Source organism: Amphibalanus amphitrite, unplaced genomic scaffold (genome assembly GCF_019059575.1).
Source record: "Amphibalanus amphitrite isolate SeventyFive unplaced genomic scaffold, NRLGWU_Aamphi_draft 000692F_arrow, whole genome shotgun sequence".
Lineage (NCBI taxonomy): Eukaryota > Metazoa > Arthropoda > Thecostraca > Balanomorpha > Balanidae > Amphibalanus > Amphibalanus amphitrite.
The window spans coordinates 307925-327256 of NW_024882186.1; the positions used below are offsets into that span (position 1 = coordinate 307925).

The following is a 19332-nucleotide window of genomic DNA, read 5'->3' on the forward strand; positions in this document are numbered from 1 at the left end:
TCAAATATCATCGTCGCTACACACAGCTTTGAGCATTCGCGTTGTATTTCAAAATAGCCTCAAAATGGTCACACAGTGTCCGGAGTCCTGGACAGTGGACCAAATCGCGGACCGGGATTGGACCAAGGTCCGGTACAGTGGACCATATCGCAGACCGGGATTGGACGGATGCCCGATACAGTGGACCAACTAGGCCCATTTCAGTGGACGGACAGCCAGTAAAATGGACGGAACGGCTGCAAACGACTCACTTTGAGTCCCTTAAAACGAGTCACTACTACGACTGTTGGCGACGCCCCGCCAACGGTCCTTACTGCTACAACCACAGCACGGCCCAGCAGCAGCTGCCGGAGCGTCAAACAAGGCCTCGCTGAACACTGCGCGGGCCTCTACACACTACGGTATATGGTACTGCAAACCGGCTAGGTGTGGCATGTGATTATCGATTTGACCTTAAAACATGATTATCTTATCTAATAGTCACAACCAACTGGGTGTGGGGCGTGCAAGAGCAGCGGTGAGGATACATGATACCCACGAACACTAGCAAAGCAGCTGCTGGCATAAAGCAGGACGGCTTCACGGTACGTAACACGCATTCAGACACGTTAATTGTTCCACAAGTATAAAACTAGGGTTGGCTACGCTATAAGCATCCCGTATCACGGTAATGGAATGCATCGTTGAGATTCAGTCTTCTTCTGATGCAACATTCAGATCAACATGTAAACATGCTAAAAAAATGCGAAATGGATGCGATGCGAAACTCGCCTAGAAAATTCTCAAGTAGCAAAATATGGAATGTCCTCAGGCATACCAGTTGATCGAGATTCTGACATACACCGCCGGGCGCGGTGTAGAGGCGGGCAGTGGGGCCGCTCGGGGCACCCGGCGACTGTAACTAACACTAGCGCCGAGGGGAGGGCGGCGCACCGCTGCGGCCCGAACAGAACCACCATCGGCGGTACGCGAGAATGGCCAACATCGGCCGAAACTGGGCATACCTATATACAGAGCTGGATAGAAGCGCGGCACGCGCACGGAGAGACCAGCGATAGCCTCTCAGATCAGCTGCACTGTGCCGCCTGTGAGAGGCGCGCACTCCATTTGGCCCACTAACGGTGAAGAAAGACCGCCCGTCGTGAACTCACCAATCCGGACCGGAGGCCTTCCGAGCGACCAGCGAGCCGGCTGGGATCACTCTGAAGCCCGGCAGGCCGCCCGGGTGGCTCAGCCCAGCAGGCCAGCTGAGGCGACTCAGCCCTGCAGTCGGCGGTACAGACCAGCCGCTGCGAGCAGTACCACCAGCACCACGAAGCTGATCTGGGAACGGTCGGCTCCGGCCAGACGGCACTTGTAGTAGTCGAACCTGGCGGGAGGATACACACCAGTCAGCTCACATCACATATTAGACACTCAGCAATCAGCAGACACTTGAAATAACACAACTGAAAGTTGGCACCTGTCACCACCCCCAAACCCTCATTGTAACTGTTGTTGTTTCCCTCCAGCCGCTACCGCGGTGTAGCCGTACGGCTCTGGAGAGTCCTCACAACTCGGAGCACCCCGTGGCCAGGTGATGACGCGTGCGGCGGCGGCGGACCGGCGGCTCGCTCACCTGGTGGGCTCATCCTTGACCAGGTTGAGGAACTCGGCCTCCACCAGCTGGCCGTCAAAGTAGGTGATGGGGTCCTCGAACGGGTACTCGTAGCCCTGCTTGCAGTCGCACTTGTAGCCGCCCGTCCAGAAGCCGCGGCCCTGGATCGGCACGCACTGCCGACGGCGCGGAGGGGCGACACGTCAGCCGCGGGCAGACGACCGGCGCCCCAGCTACAGCTGCCACCCACCGGCCAGACACGGTGAAAGGGAACGGCCACAGTGCTGAGCCCATCCCGGCTGGTCTCATCTGTCCCAATCGCTCTCATGTAAATTTAAACCGAAAAACGGCTATACTGATGCCAGTAACTTACGCCTAGAATATCTTGCATCGCACCTAATCGAGATAGGCGCTTAGATCCCAATCAGCTCAGTGAGATTCCTCATGTCCCCGACGCAGCTGTGCAGCCATGTGTATAACTCACGTAAGACGACCTCCTGTCGCATTTGTGCGTGTTCTTGAAGGCGTTGGCCACCCAGTAATCGTGGTCACACTGGTTGATGTCCAGGTTCTCGGCACTCATGGACACGCTCACCATTCCCCTGCGGGCGGAGGCGGACAGAGGACATCACATGATACTGTAATCGAGTGCTACCCCCGGCACTGGGGTGTCACATGGACGGCGATGGCCCAGCCATAAAACACAGGACATGAAATGTAAGTGATAAAAAAAAACGACGATGTAGTTGCTCTCAGAATAGCGCATGTAATAACGCATCCACAATCGAAGTCAAATGAACCTAAAACAGGCGCTACACCGTAGTTGTTGTACCTGGTTCACTCTTATCTGGCGACAGGTTAAACGCAGCCCAGTCTTCCGAACTTACTTGAACTCGACGCTATGTTTGAGGTCGTCCCAGCCGAAGAACGGCGCCGCGTATGTGATCATCCACATGGGGTGGAAGCCACCGCAGTCGAAATACGGCGCCGTCCAGTAGCCGTCCTCCAGTTTGGCAGCCCTGTAGCAGCCGGCCGGGTCACAGAGGAACATCTAACATCGTAACAGGCCGGGTCACAGCGGAACAGGTAACATCGGGACAGATCACAGCGGAATAGGCGACATCAGGACCAGTAGCATCGGGACAGGGGATCGCGAGGGGGATTAAGACGTCTAAGAAGACAGCCACATGCAGCGCGGATCAATCGCAGCAGGAGCGGTTTCAGAAAGCGTCAGAAATGACCGCAGACAAAACCATACAAACAGACATTGCAGAAGACGTCAGCGAACGGGTGATTTTTACACATCACGAAAAAAATTGTCGCTTTAACCGTCACCTTGTGGCGCTACTCACAGGAAATAGTCCGGGTATCTGGTGTATTTTCTCAGGAACAGGTTGTCGCTGGTCGAATGAGAGCGGAACAGCATCTTGATCCAGATCTTCTCCAGCGAGTCAAAGTTGGTGGACCAGCGCGCCTTCACCGCCCGGAACACGGGCTTGTTAAGGTAGACGTCCTCTGCACAAGGGAAACAGAGAAAAGAGTTGGTCAGTGACTGGACCCGAACAACGCTGAGACAGGTCGACAGGCAGCCTCACAGAGCCACCAACCAGATTGCACAAACATGAAAAAGGCGGCTCAATGCGGAGTAGCCTCTCTGCGGAGCTCACCGGACTTGTTCACACGTGCCAGGTCCTCCATTTTAAAAGCGCGCGTGTTGAGTTTTTCCTTGTAGGCGAACGGCGCGAACAGGGTGCGGTTGAAGAACTTGTTGCGGTCCCAGTAGATGCCGGCGTTCCAGATCCAGGTGTCGCCCATCAGCAGCGAGACCGCCTCGCCCATCATCTGATCCTCAGTGAGCGGCCGGTCTGCCAGCCGCTTGCCCGAGAATACCTCGTCCGGGTCGGACACCTGCCGGTCAGCGGGCGGTCAGCGCGTCAGGCAGCGGGCGGACAGTCGGTGGAACACCGGTCAGCGGGCCGGTAGTCCGTGGAACACCGGTCAGCGGGCGGGCGGTGGGAGGGCGGTCAGCGGGCAGTCAGCAGGCGGACGGACGGCGGAACACCGGTCAGCGGGCGGGCGGCCGTTCAATAGTCCAGCACAAGGTTACAGTGCGCATCTCAAACATCATCAGCCGCTCACTAGTACAGCAACATAGGACGCGACACACTGCTCAGTTCAGACGTGCTACTGAGCTCCGAGCGTAGCGGCGCGGGTCGGCAGCCAGCCGCCGGTCGGGCTGCGTGCCGGCGCCGTGCCGTCTGCGCGGCCAGTGACGAACCTGCAGGAAGGCAGAGATGAAGTTGGCCAGCCGGAGCGCTAGACGCGCCTGGTTCTCCATCTGCTTGTCGGCGCCGTAGGTCACGTCGCCGCGGAGCTGCAGGTCCTTCGGGTGGTACCTGGCGGCAGGCACCGACATCGGCGTCAGTTTGATGTCGTGCAGCTGAAAGTCCTTGACACAGTGTCATTAACCCGCGTGGGGCTGGGGGGGGGGGTAAATTTTACCCCCCCTCGCGAATTTTTGCGATATCTCAAAAACGGCGGCGCGCAGCGCCGCCAAACTTTCAGTACCTTTTCTTACATCAATTTGACACGTTCCCTGAAAATTTGAGCGAAATCCGTCGGAAAATTTTTGAGAAATTGACGTTTTAGTGACGTCATGTTCGCCATTTTCGCCTCAAAAACGGCAAAAGTTCAAACGCCGCTAACATCTTCATTTTTAAAGGAATCAAGACGTAACAAAAAAGGTTATACGTAATTTTACTTTGTCTATCAAATGGCTATCTCGGTTTTTTGAAAATTTTGGATTTTGGCCTAAATTTTTTTCAAAAAACTGAGGCTGGGGGGATCCATGTGATCGCAAGGCACCTCGCAGTTGCGATCAAACGTAAGTTGAATCGGAACAGATATTGGAGGGATCCATCACATCGTAGGCTAAGTAGATACGCAAGTTGTATCGCAAATGGTGAAGATACGAACTAACTTTACGAATCTTCTCGGTCGATCGGAAGGCCGATCGTAGCGAAGCTTTGCCTCTTTCTCAAGAGAAAAATATAAGAAATTTTCAAAATTTTCACAAAACCGAAATATATGTTAAACAAATATGGTTGATGAACACGTGTGCAAAATTTGAAGTCGATTTCTTCAAAAATGGCTGCGCTAGAGCGTTTTAAATTTACACGTTGAAAACGGTCACTTTCACGTCCTTTTTGTAATTATTTTTTTTTTAATTTTGAAATTTAAAAAGTGTTTTGGGCAATTTTTCGCGTTAATTGCGAAAATCTGACCAAAACATGTATCGCACCATCAATGATCCGATACGCCATCAGAGGCCGCGCCGCGGACAGGTGGGCGCGGCGATACCTAGGCCGCGTGGGGGTTACACTGGTGTTCGGGAAGGGCTATGTCAACGCGAGGCAGGCCGCGGGGGAGCCGGTTGCGGCGCCGGTCCGTATTTGTCGGCGCCTAGCAGTGCAGCGGTGCGTTTATGGCGGAGGGAGGGGAAGCGGTGTAGTGTCGGCAAGGCCGCAGTCGCACACAGGAGAGGGCACACGGGCCTCCCCCCATTCGAGTTGGGGCCCCTAATCTTTAGACCGCCGAAGACCATGTAAAATGAACTGAAATGATGATTAAAAAGACCGGGAGGGCCCATCTCGTTCCCCAGCAGGCCCATACGAGTCCATAAATGCCCAGTAGCGCAGCCAGGGGTATTGTGGTGAAATTTCAATGGCCCTCAAAAGACCTCAAAGGGCCCACAGATGGGGTCACCGGGTCCTCAGATGGTCTCGAAGGGCCCTCGGTTAGCGTCAAATGGCCCTCATCTGGTGTCAAAGGGCCCTCAGATGGTCAAATGAAGGGCCACAAGATGGCCTCAAAGGGCCCTCAGATGGGTTCAAAGGGCTCTCAGCCAACGTTAAACCTACCTCAGAAGACCTTAAAGGGCGTCAAAGGGCCCTAAACCTGCGTCAGAGGGCCCTGAGCTCGCGTCAAACGACCCTCCGAAGGCCTTAAAGAGTCCTTAGCTTGTGTCAGAGGGCCCCCAGCTGGTGTCAGTGAGCCCTCCTCAGCTGGCGCCAAAAGTCCATCTGAAGGCCTCAAACGGTCGTCAGCTGGAGTACAACGGTCCTCAGATGCCGTCACGCGGCCCTCAAAAGCCTCAAGGAGCCCTTATAAGGTCTCAAAGGGCCCTCATTTGGCCTCAAAAGGCCCTCCGCTAGCGTTAACCGGACTTCAGAAGGCCTTAAAGGGCCCTTATCTGGTGTCAGAGGGCCCCCAGCTAGTGTCAGAGGGCCCCCCGGCCCTCAGTTGGCGCAAAATGGCCATCAGAAGGCCTCAAACAGTCCGTAACTGGAGTCAAACCGCAACGGTCCTCAGGTGGCGTCAAGCGGCCCTCAAAAAGCCTCAAAGGCCGCTTAAAAGGCAGCAAAGGGCCCTAATATGACCCCAAAGGGTCCTCTGCTGGCGTCAAACGGACCTCAGAATGTCTCAAAGGGCGTCAAAGGGCCCTGAGCTCGTGTCAAATATAAAAGCGCCCTTAGCTGGTGTCAGGAGGCCCCCAGTTGGTGTCAGCGTGCCCTCAGCTGGTGTCAGAGAGCCCTCAGTTGGCATCTACTGGCCATCAGAAGGCCCCAAACGGTCCTCAGATGGCGTCCAACGGTCCTCAGCTGACGTTAAGAGGCCCTCAAAAAGGCCTCAAAGACCCCTCGGCTGCTGAAGAGGCCCTTAGCTTCAAAGGAAACTCAAGAGACGTTAAACGGCCCTAAAAAAGGCTTGAAAGGGCCCTCTGCTGGTGGCAAAGGGCTCGCATATGACATCAATAACAGCTTTGTCAAAAACGGACCTGAGAGACCTTGCCGGTCCCTGGTTATAAGGGACTCCTGTCTCTTGCAGTAACCTGAGTGGCCCACGTTTACTGAGGGGCCCCTGGTTATTGAAGGAGTCCCTGGTTACTGGAAGGACCCCTGGTTATCAGAGGGTTCCCTGGTCACCTGGTGGGACCCTGATCAATTGAAACCTCCCGATCATCTGAGCGCCCCCTGATTGCCTTGGTCTTGGCGTTGGCGTACAATTTAAAGTCGTCGGCACACTGCGGCCTCCTCTTTCTCAACAAGTCCCTCTATTTCTTCTGCAGCGAGGGCGATTTCGTCAAAATACTCCTACATCGCGAAGCCTCGTGCGCAGACGCAGTCTTCGGGGCGCTCGCTGCGCCAACTCTTGACGCCAACTGACGGGCTCCAAATGGAAGAGATGGACTCCGAAACGAACGTGGGAATGCCGACACATCATCCCTCCAAATTTACAGAGGAGGAGATGTCCCTGACAGCCCATTTGCAATAGGGGTCACTTTTACACTATAGACGTATGGGGAATTCGACCTTATCGACATGGTACTACGAGGTCAGCTGATCTGCTTGGCATTTAAATCGTAGTAAAACGGGCATTTAAACGCTGCGAAACAACTTACGTACAACGTAGCTCCGATTTGCCGCTCTTTCTTTTTCATCCCTCCGATTTTCTTCCGATCAAGAGAAGTTTCGTACCGAGAGAAGTTTCGCAGCCACGTCCGATATAACTTACGATAGCACGGATCCCCCCAGCCTGACTTTTTTGGGAAAATCATTATAAAATCCAAAATTTTGAGTCTATCGAAAAAACCGGAATATATGTCAGAGAAGTGGTCTATGTGCACCTACATACCAAATTTTAGAAGAATCGGTTCAAAAATGTGGGAGTTATTCAAAATTTTATGACGTCACGACACACAAATTTTTTGAAAAATGACTTTTTTGGAAGTTCTAGACCTCGTACGGAAACAAAAATAGCACCATTCGATTCGCCGTGAAAAACTGCATCAGATAGACACCTTTTAGGCCTTAACAACCAACTTCAAAATTTGACCTCACTTGACCTGACCTTGACCTGACCTCGACCTGAAATTCATCCAGAGATGGTCCATATCACTTATTGAGTGTGCCTATTGAATTCTATGAGTAAAATGACCCATAAAACATGTGTCGCACATGCCCTTTTCTATATTTTGTTTTTTGGTGACCTGACCTGACCTGACCTGACCTTGACCTTGACCTCTGAATGGTATTGTATGCAACGAATATTGTCTTGATAGCCTAAGAACACGTTTTGGGCGATCAGTCTCAGTCCATGACTCCATTCTTCGGCAACTACGGTGCAAGGCCGATGCTGTAGAAACTTGCAATTTGTACCCTTGACCTGACCTTGACCTTGACCTCAAACTTTAAATTAAGTACATGTTTTTAGTAGTTCGTGATGAGAGCTTTCGATTGGCGTTTGAATTTTCCAAATCGGACCATTAGTTCGGGAGATAACAGGGGGGTAAAATTTACCCCCCACCCCCTCCCAGCCCCGCGCGTTCGGCTGGAGACCCCAGCCCCGCGCGGGTTAATTTTCATATTCATTTTACATGTTTGAGGGATAAAATACTTCAAACACGTTCGATTTCTAAGAACTTTTTACGCCGTTACCGTGTCTGCATGCAGTAGCGGCAAAACACCTTCAATTAAGGGGGGGTGGGGCACTGCCGACTTTTGGTCCCATTCTTTCCATGCAACGCCCATAGGGCTAATGTTAAAATGCCAAAATCAAAGGGGGGCACGGTGCTCCGGTGCCCTCCCCGTTCCGCCGCCAATGTCTGCATGCGATGGGGCACGGCGGGTTCGCACAGTTGCCCCCACTTACTTTGTGCAGTCGCCGGCCTTGACCTCCTGCATGAACTCGAGTAGCGACATGACGTCCTCGACGGGCGGCTGCGCCAGGGAGTCGTTCAGGTGCGCCGTGTGGTTCTTGTAAAAGTGCCGGTGCATGTGCTGCATCCGAGTGTACTGGTCCAGACGCTCCTTACCTACGATCGTCTTCTGAATCCCTACATAGAAACAACCATTGAGGCGTTAGGGTTAGATAGTCCTATTGATGAAATAGACGGAGACACTCGTGTTATTCATATACCCTGTGAATATAGTGATCACAATAGTGGTCTCAGTAACTAGGCATCAGCACCTGAATGCAGACATTCACTGCTAGGAGGCTTCACCATTATGACACAAAATTCCGCGTTTGCTGTCAAGGCTGGTTAAAGTGATACCCATGTAAATTGGTAGTGTCTCTACCGACTGGGCTAAGGGGTGAGCCGCCACCCATGAGCGCTCTGCCGTCACCGTGCGGCGCTGCCCGGCCCGGCCGGCCACTCACAGCCGATGTTGTCGCAGTGGAAGGCGTAGCGGTACTGCTCGCTGGTGGCCCGCTCTAGCACCTCGCCCAGATATGGCCTGCGTACCACGTTCGGTAATCGATGCCCGGGCTTACAGCGGCACTGGTAGCCACCGCGACGGAACCCGTATCCGTCCAGCGGCTCACACTGAAAACACGGTACAGGGTCAGCTGACAGAACCCGTACATACACGACCGGAACCCGCACCCCGTACAGCGGCTCACACTCCAGCGGAAACCGAAACACAGGGACAGCTAAGGAAATACCGTACACAATACTGACCGCACAATGCACAATAACAACCATACACAATACTGACGGAGCCCGCACATCACCAGTGAGCATTTTTCCCGCCGAGATCGCGCCTAGCAGCAGCCGGCTGGCGCGGTTGCCGACTAGTAATACTACACTGGTCATCCACCACTTACCTCAGTCGTGTCCTTTTTACAACGGGCCGTGTCGGCGAAATGGTTCGGACCCAAGTTTCCTTCGCCGAGTGGACATTGATTTATATCTATTCGTTCAAAGTCCATTTCAATGACGGCCACGGCAGTGTATCTGAAATCGGAGAGCCGGGGGTTGGTTGGTACCGTCACTCCCGTTGGTCGGTGCAGTTCAGCGAATTCACAGTCAGTTGACAATCAGCGAGTGGGAAACATGTAACTATTGAGCACAGCAGGGCTGGGAAAAGCGGACGGAGAACTACTAGGGGGAACAGAGACACGAGGGGACGGACACGGTGGGTGAGGTGGGATGTATAGCAGTGGAAGATACAGCGGAAGAGGGAGACGGAGACCGGAAAGAGCCTCACTCACGTCGGGTACTCGATGTGCCGGAAGCCGGTATGCCGATGGTAGAGGTCGACAATAGGAACGGCCGCCCCCATGATCCACTTGTTGGAGCGGCCGCAGTCAAAGTAGGGCTGGGTCCAGTTGACAGGGCCGGGCGTCTCGTCGGCGGCTGGTGGCACGGAAAGGCACGACCGTCAGACCCGCGCCCCGGTACTTACCCTCGGCACACAGGATAGGTACCACATACGACCGGAGTTAACAACGCTGCATTTACACATAATGACGGCTGACGAGTACCCACCGCGGCGGGAACGGCAAACAGTGAGTCGCGACCAGCACAGCGCATAGCTCCGGCAGGAAAACAATATTATCAAGACCAATCGCAGCACAATGTCCACCGGGCAGCCCGTGAAACGTGTGCGCGTCGTCTGTGTCGTACTCACCGGGCGGGCCGTGGAACGTGTACGCGTCGTTTGTGTCGTACTCACCGGGCGGGCCGTGGAACGTGTACGTGTCGTTTGTGTCGTACTCACCGGGCGGGCCGTGGAACGTGTACGTGTCGTTCGTGTTGTTGGCGTAGCGTATCTTCACTGTGTACGTGGTCTTGGAGGCCTGGGTCTGACGCCGGTCCGGCAGCCATTTGTAGTACCTGCCGACCGGGTGGGTAGTGGGGGCATTCCACGATAGATCGTACCACTTTTTTCCAATTTGACACCCTCATCTCTCGGAATTTGACGAGAATTGGTCTCAGGGGTAATCAGGGGCTCTGAATCCACCTGTAACAATTTCAGGCTTATCAGATAAGTATTTTTTGAGATATGGTGTATAACATTTTTTGGATCTTGCTTTGCAGCGCTAAGTTTGGCGGGCTGTAACTCTGAGACGGATTATTCAAATGCCAAATGTTATATAACATTGAACTTGCAATGAAACAAGGATAATATGTATTTTTGAAATTTCGAAAAATACGCTATTTTTGATATATGACATATCGAGTTTTATTTCATTTGTATTTTTTGGACTTTGGGACCAAATTTTTTTTGAATTTTTATTTCTTTAACAAAATATTTGGCTCATTGTTAAGAAGTATGCAAAAAATTAGGAAGGTGTTCTTTCTATAAATGTATTTATTTTACGTCACGATAACGGTTTCGAATAGTGATTTCGGGAGGGGAGCTTACAACTGGCGTGGTAAAGCTGCCTAGTGACATCACGGGTTACTGAAATTTCAATTCAAGTCTGATTCATCTGAAAAAGTGAAAAGAGGGTTCATTCAACCCTCTTTCCTATAAGCGCGAGGGTGAAAAAGGCTGTTTGGTTCTGACATTGTTTTGGACGCCAATGACCATAGCTGTCCGAGATGAAAGTTACAGGACGCATACATGGTGTCCTCCAGAGGTCTCACAACTTGTATATCTGGGAATTTTTCAAGGTTAACTGTTATTTTGGCGCCGAGAATGATCTAAAACTATCCCACGTACATGGTATCGTGATTTCATGCACTCCTTGCAAAGTCCAATGCTTTACTTTTGCATTGTTAACCTTGCGTGACGTCATTTATGACGTCACTAGGGTCGTACGAATTTTTCGTCAATAACTCCCGATCAAATGGAGCTAGAGAGTCGGGAAAGCCACCAATGGTCTCGGGAAGACCTTCCGAATCGAATGATATGCCATATGATACCCTTTGCCCAGCTTCGTGACCTGAGGGGCTCTGACCTGACCTTGACCCGAGGTCAACTACTTAAGTTGACCTCACCCTAGCAAAAAGTATACCATTCGATGCACCTGAGCTAGGCGAACACAATGATGCCAAAATCGCGGCTCTGCGGCCATTTATTTACTAAGTTATTTACTAAAAACCGAACCCGTAACTTCAGTCACGTGACCTGACCTCAGACGCTACCGGTTAACCTGAGACCTTAAAATCGGGTACCAATTGCTGCGACTTGTAACGGCACACACGCTCGTTTTTTCCGCGAGGCTCTAGCTCTATTAGAAGCGAAACGGCGTGCTGGGGTCGTATCAACCCCTCCGAAACCCATTTTGTTTGCGGGAAAATGAGGAACTTATAGAAAGAACACCTTTCTAATTTTTTGCATGTCGATTTGCAATGACATGAAGATTATTTTGAAAAAATAAAATGTGAACAATTTTGGTCCCAAAAGTCATTAGAGGCAAATGAAAAAAGATTAAGGTTTTTGCTCAACAATGAAATTTTTTTCTTTGGAATTTTTAAATAGTAATATTAATTTCTGATTCATCGCAAGCTTAGTGTTGTTTACTTTTTGTTGGTTGCTTAACCCGTTCTTGAGTTTTAGGCCATCAAACTCACCGTTACATACCGAAGTTAAAAAAATGTAATGCAATATAACTCAAAAAGTTTTGATCTGAGAAGTCTGATATTTTGCCAGGCGTCTTTGGGCCCTATGATTACCCCTGGGACCGATTTTCATTAAAATCTGAGAGATGAGGGTGACGGGCCTGGTACGATCTATCGTGGAATGCCCCAGTGGGTACAGCCAGAGGAGGAGGCAACAGTCACACAGTCGCGGTGGGAATCACCAGCGCACAAAATGGACGACCCGACTGACGGAGAGCTAGAGACCATACTTGGAACGTCCATACGACCAGAGCGGTGACCCGACGGGTACCGAATCGTTGGTTAATCGTTCTTTAGAGTTTGAGCCAGAGTTCGGTCTTAGCCCACTTCAATTAAATTTGTGCCAGTCAGTGGCTTTAGTTAATTTAATCCGATTTAAATAAGTCAAAAACATTAAAGTCAGTTAAATCCAGCAACAATAGTAAACAACCAAGCACAAGAAAAACGTAAAAAAATATAAACATAACAGGCTGCTCGTTTCCTATTCAAATAGGCTCATCTGCTTCTCAGGCAGTTGGTGAAAGGAAAGGGGTCGCGGGTGAGATCTCAATCATATCTATGCCATTCATATGCAGAAGGCGCACTGCCGTTCAGCCCCATCCTAAGCCAATTGTCCTGACCTTGATAGCAAATGGTAGCCGTGATGGTTAAGCAGATGCAGCACATGTTTTGCTTGTTACTTCTTTCCGGTACACCTCATGAAATATGCATACATATTGTGCATTGCAAATTTGTTGCTAATAAGCTAGGTACCCAGCACTGCAGAGGCGCATTTACTATGACTCACAGTTTGAGTGGTTCTAGAGTAGTTATCGGACTAAAAGATATTTATTCAATAAAATACTGGTCACTCAAACCTGTGCTTGACTGGGAGCAGAGTTCCTGTAAAACTATGAACAACTGAAGTTCACAACGTGACAGCGTTCTATAACAAACCCACCCCACTCTTGCAACAGCCATGACTGACCAGCGATTGATGCGGTACTCCTCCTTGGTGTAGTTCTTGCTCTGTCGAATCTTCTCGAAGGCGCCCAGGTCCGACACCTCGAACGTGTTCAGTGTGGAGATACGCTCCAGGTGGAACGGATAGTTGTAGTCGTCCGCCCTGCGGATACGGCACCGGTCAGACGGGACGACGGCGCGCACCATCGCACAGCGGGGAATACAACAAAACACAAGTACACACACATCACACATCACGAGCTCAGCAGTTGAAACGACGGTCGGCATATCAGCACCTTCAAACTCACACTCTGGCAGGCCAATAGAAGACTGTAGTGTCACGGAACGTAGCGAGCCCGCACCTGTGCCGACCACTCACCGGAAGGCGCGCGGCGCGAACAGCGGGAACGTCTGGTTGAAGTTGGACGTGAAGGAGGGCGAGTAGGAGGTGTTGGGCGCGAAGTAGATGGCGCTGGCGTTGATGTAGGGGCTGCTGCTGAGGTCGGCCACCACGGAGAGGAAGTAGTACATCATGCCGGGGTCCAGCTCGGACTGGTCCTTGCCTTCCTGGGTCGGCCGCTTGTACCTGTAGCCGCACAAGAGCTGGTGAAAAGGCGGCGGTCGGCGAGCGAGTTACGGCTCCACGGACCCGGCAATATGCAGACAAGTCGAAACCACGAAAAACAGGCAGGTTCTCCTCTTGTCCACCGTACCCAACAGATAAAGAAGGAACCCTTCGAACAGTGACTAAAACTGATTTGGTGAACTTGTGATACATATCCTGGCTCCTAAACACCAGATTAAAGAAAAAGCTAAACAATGCTTGAACGAAGTCAAATATTTCATAATGGTACACAGCCTGAGATACATCCATCACTTTGCGACTGTGAGCTGCAATAGCTGAGGGTCGTGTAGACTGTAGGCCCAGATAAACAAGTGGCGAGCGTCACTGCATTGCAAATGCTCCTGATTTGTGATGCGGTGTGTGCACCGCTGGTGCCCCAAACCGGAGCGGTTTGGATATGCGAGTAGGGGCGACAGAGGCGAGCGCCCCGTGCTCACCCAGCCGAGAAACGCGGAGCGCCGGCCTACCTGCTCTGAATGACGTAGCTGTAGAAATAGCCGCGCGACAGCACCAGGTTGTGCAGGTACAGCATGTGCGTCCGGTTGGGCAGCACCGGGTTGATGTTGATCTCCTTGATGTCCGGCTTGTGCGACACGGCGTCCTCGGGCATGAACAGCTCCGGGAACGGCAGCAGCTCGCAGTTTTCCGCGCGCACCCGCTTGAACTTCTGGTCGATCATGTCAAAGTTGTCCTGCGTCTGCCAGTCGAACTGGGCCGCCACGGCGCAGAGGTAGACCAGCGCACAGGCGGCTGGCACTTGCCAGCGGCGGACGCCACCCGCCACTGCCATTATACCTGCGGACATGCACTTGCTTAAATACCTAGTTTTGTAAAGTTTTGTTACTGTCTAGTTAACCATGCTATGATGATTTTCGGCATTCAGGATTGATTATTGTCCCTCCCACTGCTGTTGGTTTAGGATGAAAAGCAGAGATCCAAGCATTCCTTTACACTGGCAGATCTAGAAAGGCAGTCTTGGAGGGGCATACCCCAAAAATACTCCAATTTCCAAAGACCCATCAGATTTCAATTCTTTACGCACTGCCGTGCAGTTTGACACAAAATTTCTAAAATAAAAGTTGTTTCGTTTTCTTTTAACCTCGAAAAAAACTCGTCGATTTTGAGAGTCGCGGGAGGGGAGGGGACATTTGCCCCAAGTTTAAGGCCGGAATAATTTATTATGCGCCGAAATATTTATAATATTAGGCCCAGCTGGGGCCTAATATTTCGATCATTCTTCTTTATCCTGTGAATACTCAACAAGTGTCAGGAATAGGTCCTAGTTCCTAATAATCTGTGCTTAACCCTCGCCGGACCTATTGGTTTTCTACATATGCACCGGCCGAGGGGGGGGGGGGGACGGGTACGACCCCCCTCGCCGTTTCGCCCCTGGTGGAGCTAGCGCGTCGCGGAAAAAACGAGCGTGTGCGCCGTTACGAGACGCAGAGATTGGTACCCGATTTTAACCCGCGACCTGGTGGGGGGGGGGGCTATTTTTTGCCCCCCTCCAGACTTTTCGATATATCTCCAGAACCGCTGCGCCGATCGTCACCAAACTTTCAGTACCCTCCCGGACATCAATTTTACACATTGTGACCAAAATTTTTTCCAAAAACTATGATAGGTTGGCCGGAAATGACGTCAGAGTGACGTCATGTTCTGCCGTTTTCGACCCAAAAAAGGGTTTCGCGGGAAGAGCTGTCAGGCCTATAGCTTTGAAAATACAGAAAAATGATAAAGACATAAATGCTGTAGATTGGACAGGGCTACAAAACTGCTATCTCGGATTTTTGAAATTTTTGGATTTTGACCCCCAAAAATCAAAAAATGGGTTTTTTGGATATAATAATTGAAAAATCCAAAAAGTTTTTCGAATTTCGCAAAAACCGGAATATATGTGATAGTCCTTACCGCCTTCCATCCACAATCCACATACCAAATTTGAGATTGATACCTCTTTTTTTGGCGAAGTTATAGCGAAAAAAACTGTTCAAAATTGATGACGTCAAATTTTCAAACTCAATTTTTAGCAATTCTAGACCCCGTAGCAAAAAACAAAGACCATCATTAGACTCCCCGTGACGAGCTGCATCGAATCAATACCCATTTTATGCAAAACTATCAACTTTAAAATTTGACCTTTTTTGGCCTGACCTTGACCTGACCTTGACTTGAACTTCACCAGAGAGTGACCTAAGCCGTACCTGATAGTCTTATAACCAACACCATTGAGTTGGAAATGAAAAATTGGCCATAAAACATGCATCACACAACCTTAGTAAAGTTGGGCTCATGTGACCTGACCTGTGACCCTTGGTGACCTGACCTGTGACCTGACCTGGTATTGCCAGTGACCTCTAATAGCAACATATCTACTAGGCAACTGACGCCCTACCGCTGATTCTCGACAAAATGCGTTTTCCTCTGTGTTATAGCGCATTCCCTAGAAGACCCGTGTACGGTGAAACATTTCATCTTTGACCTGACCTGTGACGTCATCGGTGACCCCGAGGCCCATGAAATTTGGTTTCCTTCGACAAATTTGACAGGTCTTTCGAACGCCGTTTGAATTTTGCGGATCCGTCAAGTAGTTTCGGAGATACGAGGGGGGGGGCAAAAAATAGCCCCCCCCCCACCAAGTCGCGTTATAAACAGACCCCACCAGGGCGCGGGTTAAGGTCCTAGGTCAACGGGTGACTTCTGAAGTTAGGTCAAGTGCCCCAAGGTACGGTTCAGTTTTTGGTGAATAACTTCGAAAAAAAAAACGGCCGCAGAACCGCGATTTTGGCAGCATCGTGTTCGCCTCGCTCAGGCGCGTCGAATGATATACTTTTTGTTTGGGTCAGGTCAACTTGCAATTACCGTAAAATGGGGTGTTAAGGGACAGTTTTGAGGTGTTTTGTTATATAACTCAAGAAGGGTTGGAGATAGAAGTATCAAATTGTCAGCATTTTATGTGGAATTTGGTGCTTTACATACCTGCCACATTAAAGTTTTTAAGATTTATACCTGCATATTATTTTTTATTATTTTTCATCACTGTCCCTTAGCACCCCAATGTGGGGTGTTAAGGGACACATATATTATTCCAAGAAATGGTCATCAAATGCCCACAATTGGGGTGTGGAAGGGCACACAATTTATTTATTGAAATGTTTTGCATATTCTGTCACAAAACAAGTCAGGTTCATTCACCACTAATGACATTTTTAGCCAATTACGTGTAATGCAGTTTACGCTTGTGGAAAACGTGCTAATTATAAGGTAAACAGAACCAAAAAGTAATCTTCTGTCATCAATAAAAACCCATGTTGAAGCTAGTCATTATTTATTTAAGGTCTGACACTGAAGTTTTTATTGAACCTTCTCAAATTAGGAAGTTAATATGACTCAAAGTTTTTCCCATGCAACTGTCCCTTAACACCCCACTGTCCCTTAACACCCCATTTTACGGTACTTTACTTTAAAGTAAAGTACCTAATTGAAGTAATTGAATTGATTGAATTGATTGAAAGTAGAGTAACTTTCAATTACTTTACTTTAAAGTCACTTGTCATTATGTTGCCCTCTTTGTTTTAGCCTTTTTATGATGACATCATATTTACCTACACCAGTCTCCATTGACCCATCATTGTAAAAGAGAGTGTTGAGATGTTTTGTTACATCTCTTGTTGTGTTAGAGATAAAAGCATGAACTTGCCAGCATTTTATGTGGAATTTGGCGTTTTCCATGCCTACTGAAAGAAAACTTAATGAAATTATATTTAGATATTATTTTTTATTTTTTCTTCCCTGTCCCCTAGCACCCCACATCCACCTCAAAATATGCATGTATCCGGAAAAGAGGAAGAGGATGATGAATGAATGGGTGGATTTGCACAAGTTTTTCAGGAAACATGTGCAATACATGTGACAATACACCTATGCATTCATTTTCCCTGTACACCCACTAGTTTATGTGGTACACACAGAGTTTTGGAGATGTTTCAATTTTGTGAAAATGTAGCATGATTTTCAAATCCATTTTTGAACCAAATCACTTGCATGAAAAGCCATACCATTCTGTCCTATGGTCAAGAGCAAAACAGTATCAACTACCACACTGAAGTTTTTATTGAACCTTCTCAAATTAGGAAGTTAATATGACTCAAAGTTTTTCCCATGCAACTGTCCCTTAACACCCCACTGTCCCTTAACACCCCATTTTACGGTACTTTACTTTAAAGTAAAGTACCTAATTGAAGTAATTGAATTGATTGAATTGATTGAAAGTAGAGTAACTTTCAATTACTTTACTTTAAAGTAAAGTAAAGGTTGGTAAATTGGTAGGTAGGTTGTAGGTTGGTAGGTTGGTAGGTAGTTCTGCAAATTATTTTGATTTCAGACAATTGGAAATAATATGAGGCCCGGTCGGAATCGGCTGCTGTGCTGTTGTCAGCTGAGATCCAAGCCCCTGATTGGTTGAGATGTTGATGACGTATCACACCTTCCCGCGCTGTGACGTCATACCTCTGCTGGGAGATGGCAGCAGCACGTCAGCCGAAATTCAAAGTGGCTCGAAAGTGGCGCATGTAAGTCAAAGCGCAGCCTTATAGTGCAGGTGGTTAGTTTTATGTACGATGTTTTTGACGTATTTTGTATTCAATATTTTTCGCGAAAGATAGTAATTATTTCTTTTTCATGGCGCAATGTGCGAGTCAGCCTGAAAACAGTATCTTCAAATCCAAATGCCAGTACCGCCTCAATTATCAATCCTGTAATTTTTTCTATAGCCTCAGCAAATAAACCTTAGAAATATAATGTAACGGAAGATAGGAAGTCATTGAAAAAAGCATGAAAATGCTACCTCTCCTCAAGTCTCAACCCTATCCGTCGAGCGCCATCTTTGGCTGACGTTTTCTGTCAGCCGATTATGAACAAGCCCATCAGCAGCGCGGTCACGGTGTGGGCGGGGCTTATTCTCAGCTGACAAAGTTCTGTCAACCGATTCCGACCAGGCCTAAGGAAAATCAAGAGGTAGGTAAGTACCCGTCTCAATCTGCATTTACTACCAGTAGGTAGGGTAGGTACCTCACAAGGCGCTATCTCTGTACCTACCTACCTTGTTTAGCAAGGTCTGCAAACAAGTCTCCCTTTCAGTCTCAATGAGGGAACTTAAAATGGATCAACAGCCTCCACGAAAAATAAAAAAGTGTTTGGACTTCGTTTATCCCGCGCGACGGTCGCGGTATAACAAATCACACAGCGCACAGCTAAGCGACATAAAATTAACAACCAACACCCAAAAAGTTACTTGCGATTCATAATTACCATGTACTGCTGTTCGACAATGATCCCCGCCAAATGATGTCTGAACGAGTTACCTAGCAACCTGGATAAATAGAAGGAATCTTTTTGAATTTTGCGACCAGTTGCCTGGTTACTCGCATTACAACGTATTCGGCAATGATTTTGAACACAGTACTCCCTGAATTGTAGCCATGATTGCCGCAAATGACGGAGGGTGTAGGCAGCTAAAATAGCTTTCGTGTTCGAGCTTATGGATATTAATATGCATTGCCAATATTATTTCGAAACTGGCCTTCATTCAGTCATATGAATTCAATATGAAATTCATTCAATATGAAATTGTCAAAAGCAAGGGCATGCGAATTGGTGCAGGAATCGAGATATTGATGTAGGTGGGTGGTATTTATGTTAGATGCTTCTCGATTGCTATCGATGATCGGATTACCTACGCCTTGTCGAACTCGA

At 49.2% G+C, this 19332-nt stretch overlaps 1 protein-coding gene across 4 annotated transcripts; it reads right to left on the reverse strand.

Annotated features, from left to right (window-relative positions):
* Positions 1 to 27: 27 nt before the first annotated feature.
* On the reverse strand, positions 28 to 19035 carry LOC122364699. Of its 4 annotated transcripts, none has more exons than XM_043335339.1 (16): positions 18889 to 19035; positions 14046 to 14373; positions 13333 to 13539; positions 12979 to 13116; positions 10162 to 10277; positions 9653 to 9797; positions 9266 to 9395; positions 8819 to 8984; positions 8309 to 8492; positions 3876 to 3993; positions 3265 to 3505; positions 2950 to 3112; positions 2485 to 2616; positions 2082 to 2199; positions 1619 to 1773; positions 28 to 1369 (listed from the first exon to the last, which is right to left on the reverse strand). In XM_043335339.1, the coding sequence occupies exons 2-16, from the start codon at positions 14366 to 14368 to the stop codon at positions 1258 to 1260; spliced, it is 2448 nt and encodes an 815-aa protein (XP_043191274.1). In that variant the 5' UTR covers positions 14369 to 14373; positions 18889 to 19035; the 3' UTR covers positions 28 to 1257. The 4 variants fall into 4 exon arrangements, with proteins under 4 accessions (XP_043191274.1, XP_043191276.1, XP_043191278.1 ...); XM_043335341.1 differs by lacking the exon at positions 18889 to 19035 and adding an exon at positions 18680 to 18882; XM_043335343.1 differs by lacking the exon at positions 18889 to 19035 and adding an exon at positions 18676 to 18858.
* Between the last annotated feature and the right edge of the window lie 297 nt (positions 19036 to 19332).

Coding starts and splice junctions, on each gene's coding strand:
- LOC122364699 (XM_043335339.1), bottom strand. CDS start 14,368: ATGGCAGTGGCGGGTGGCGTCCGCCGCTGGCAAGTGCCAGCCGCCTGT. Junction 9,396..9,652: donor CGGCACATCGAGTACCCGAC/GTGAGTGAGGCT, acceptor CTCCGATTTCAG/ATACACTGCCGTGGCCGTCA. Junction 8,493..8,818: donor CCACTGCGACAACATCGGCT/GTGAGTGGCCGG, acceptor GTTTCTATGTAG/GGATTCAGAAGACGATCGTA.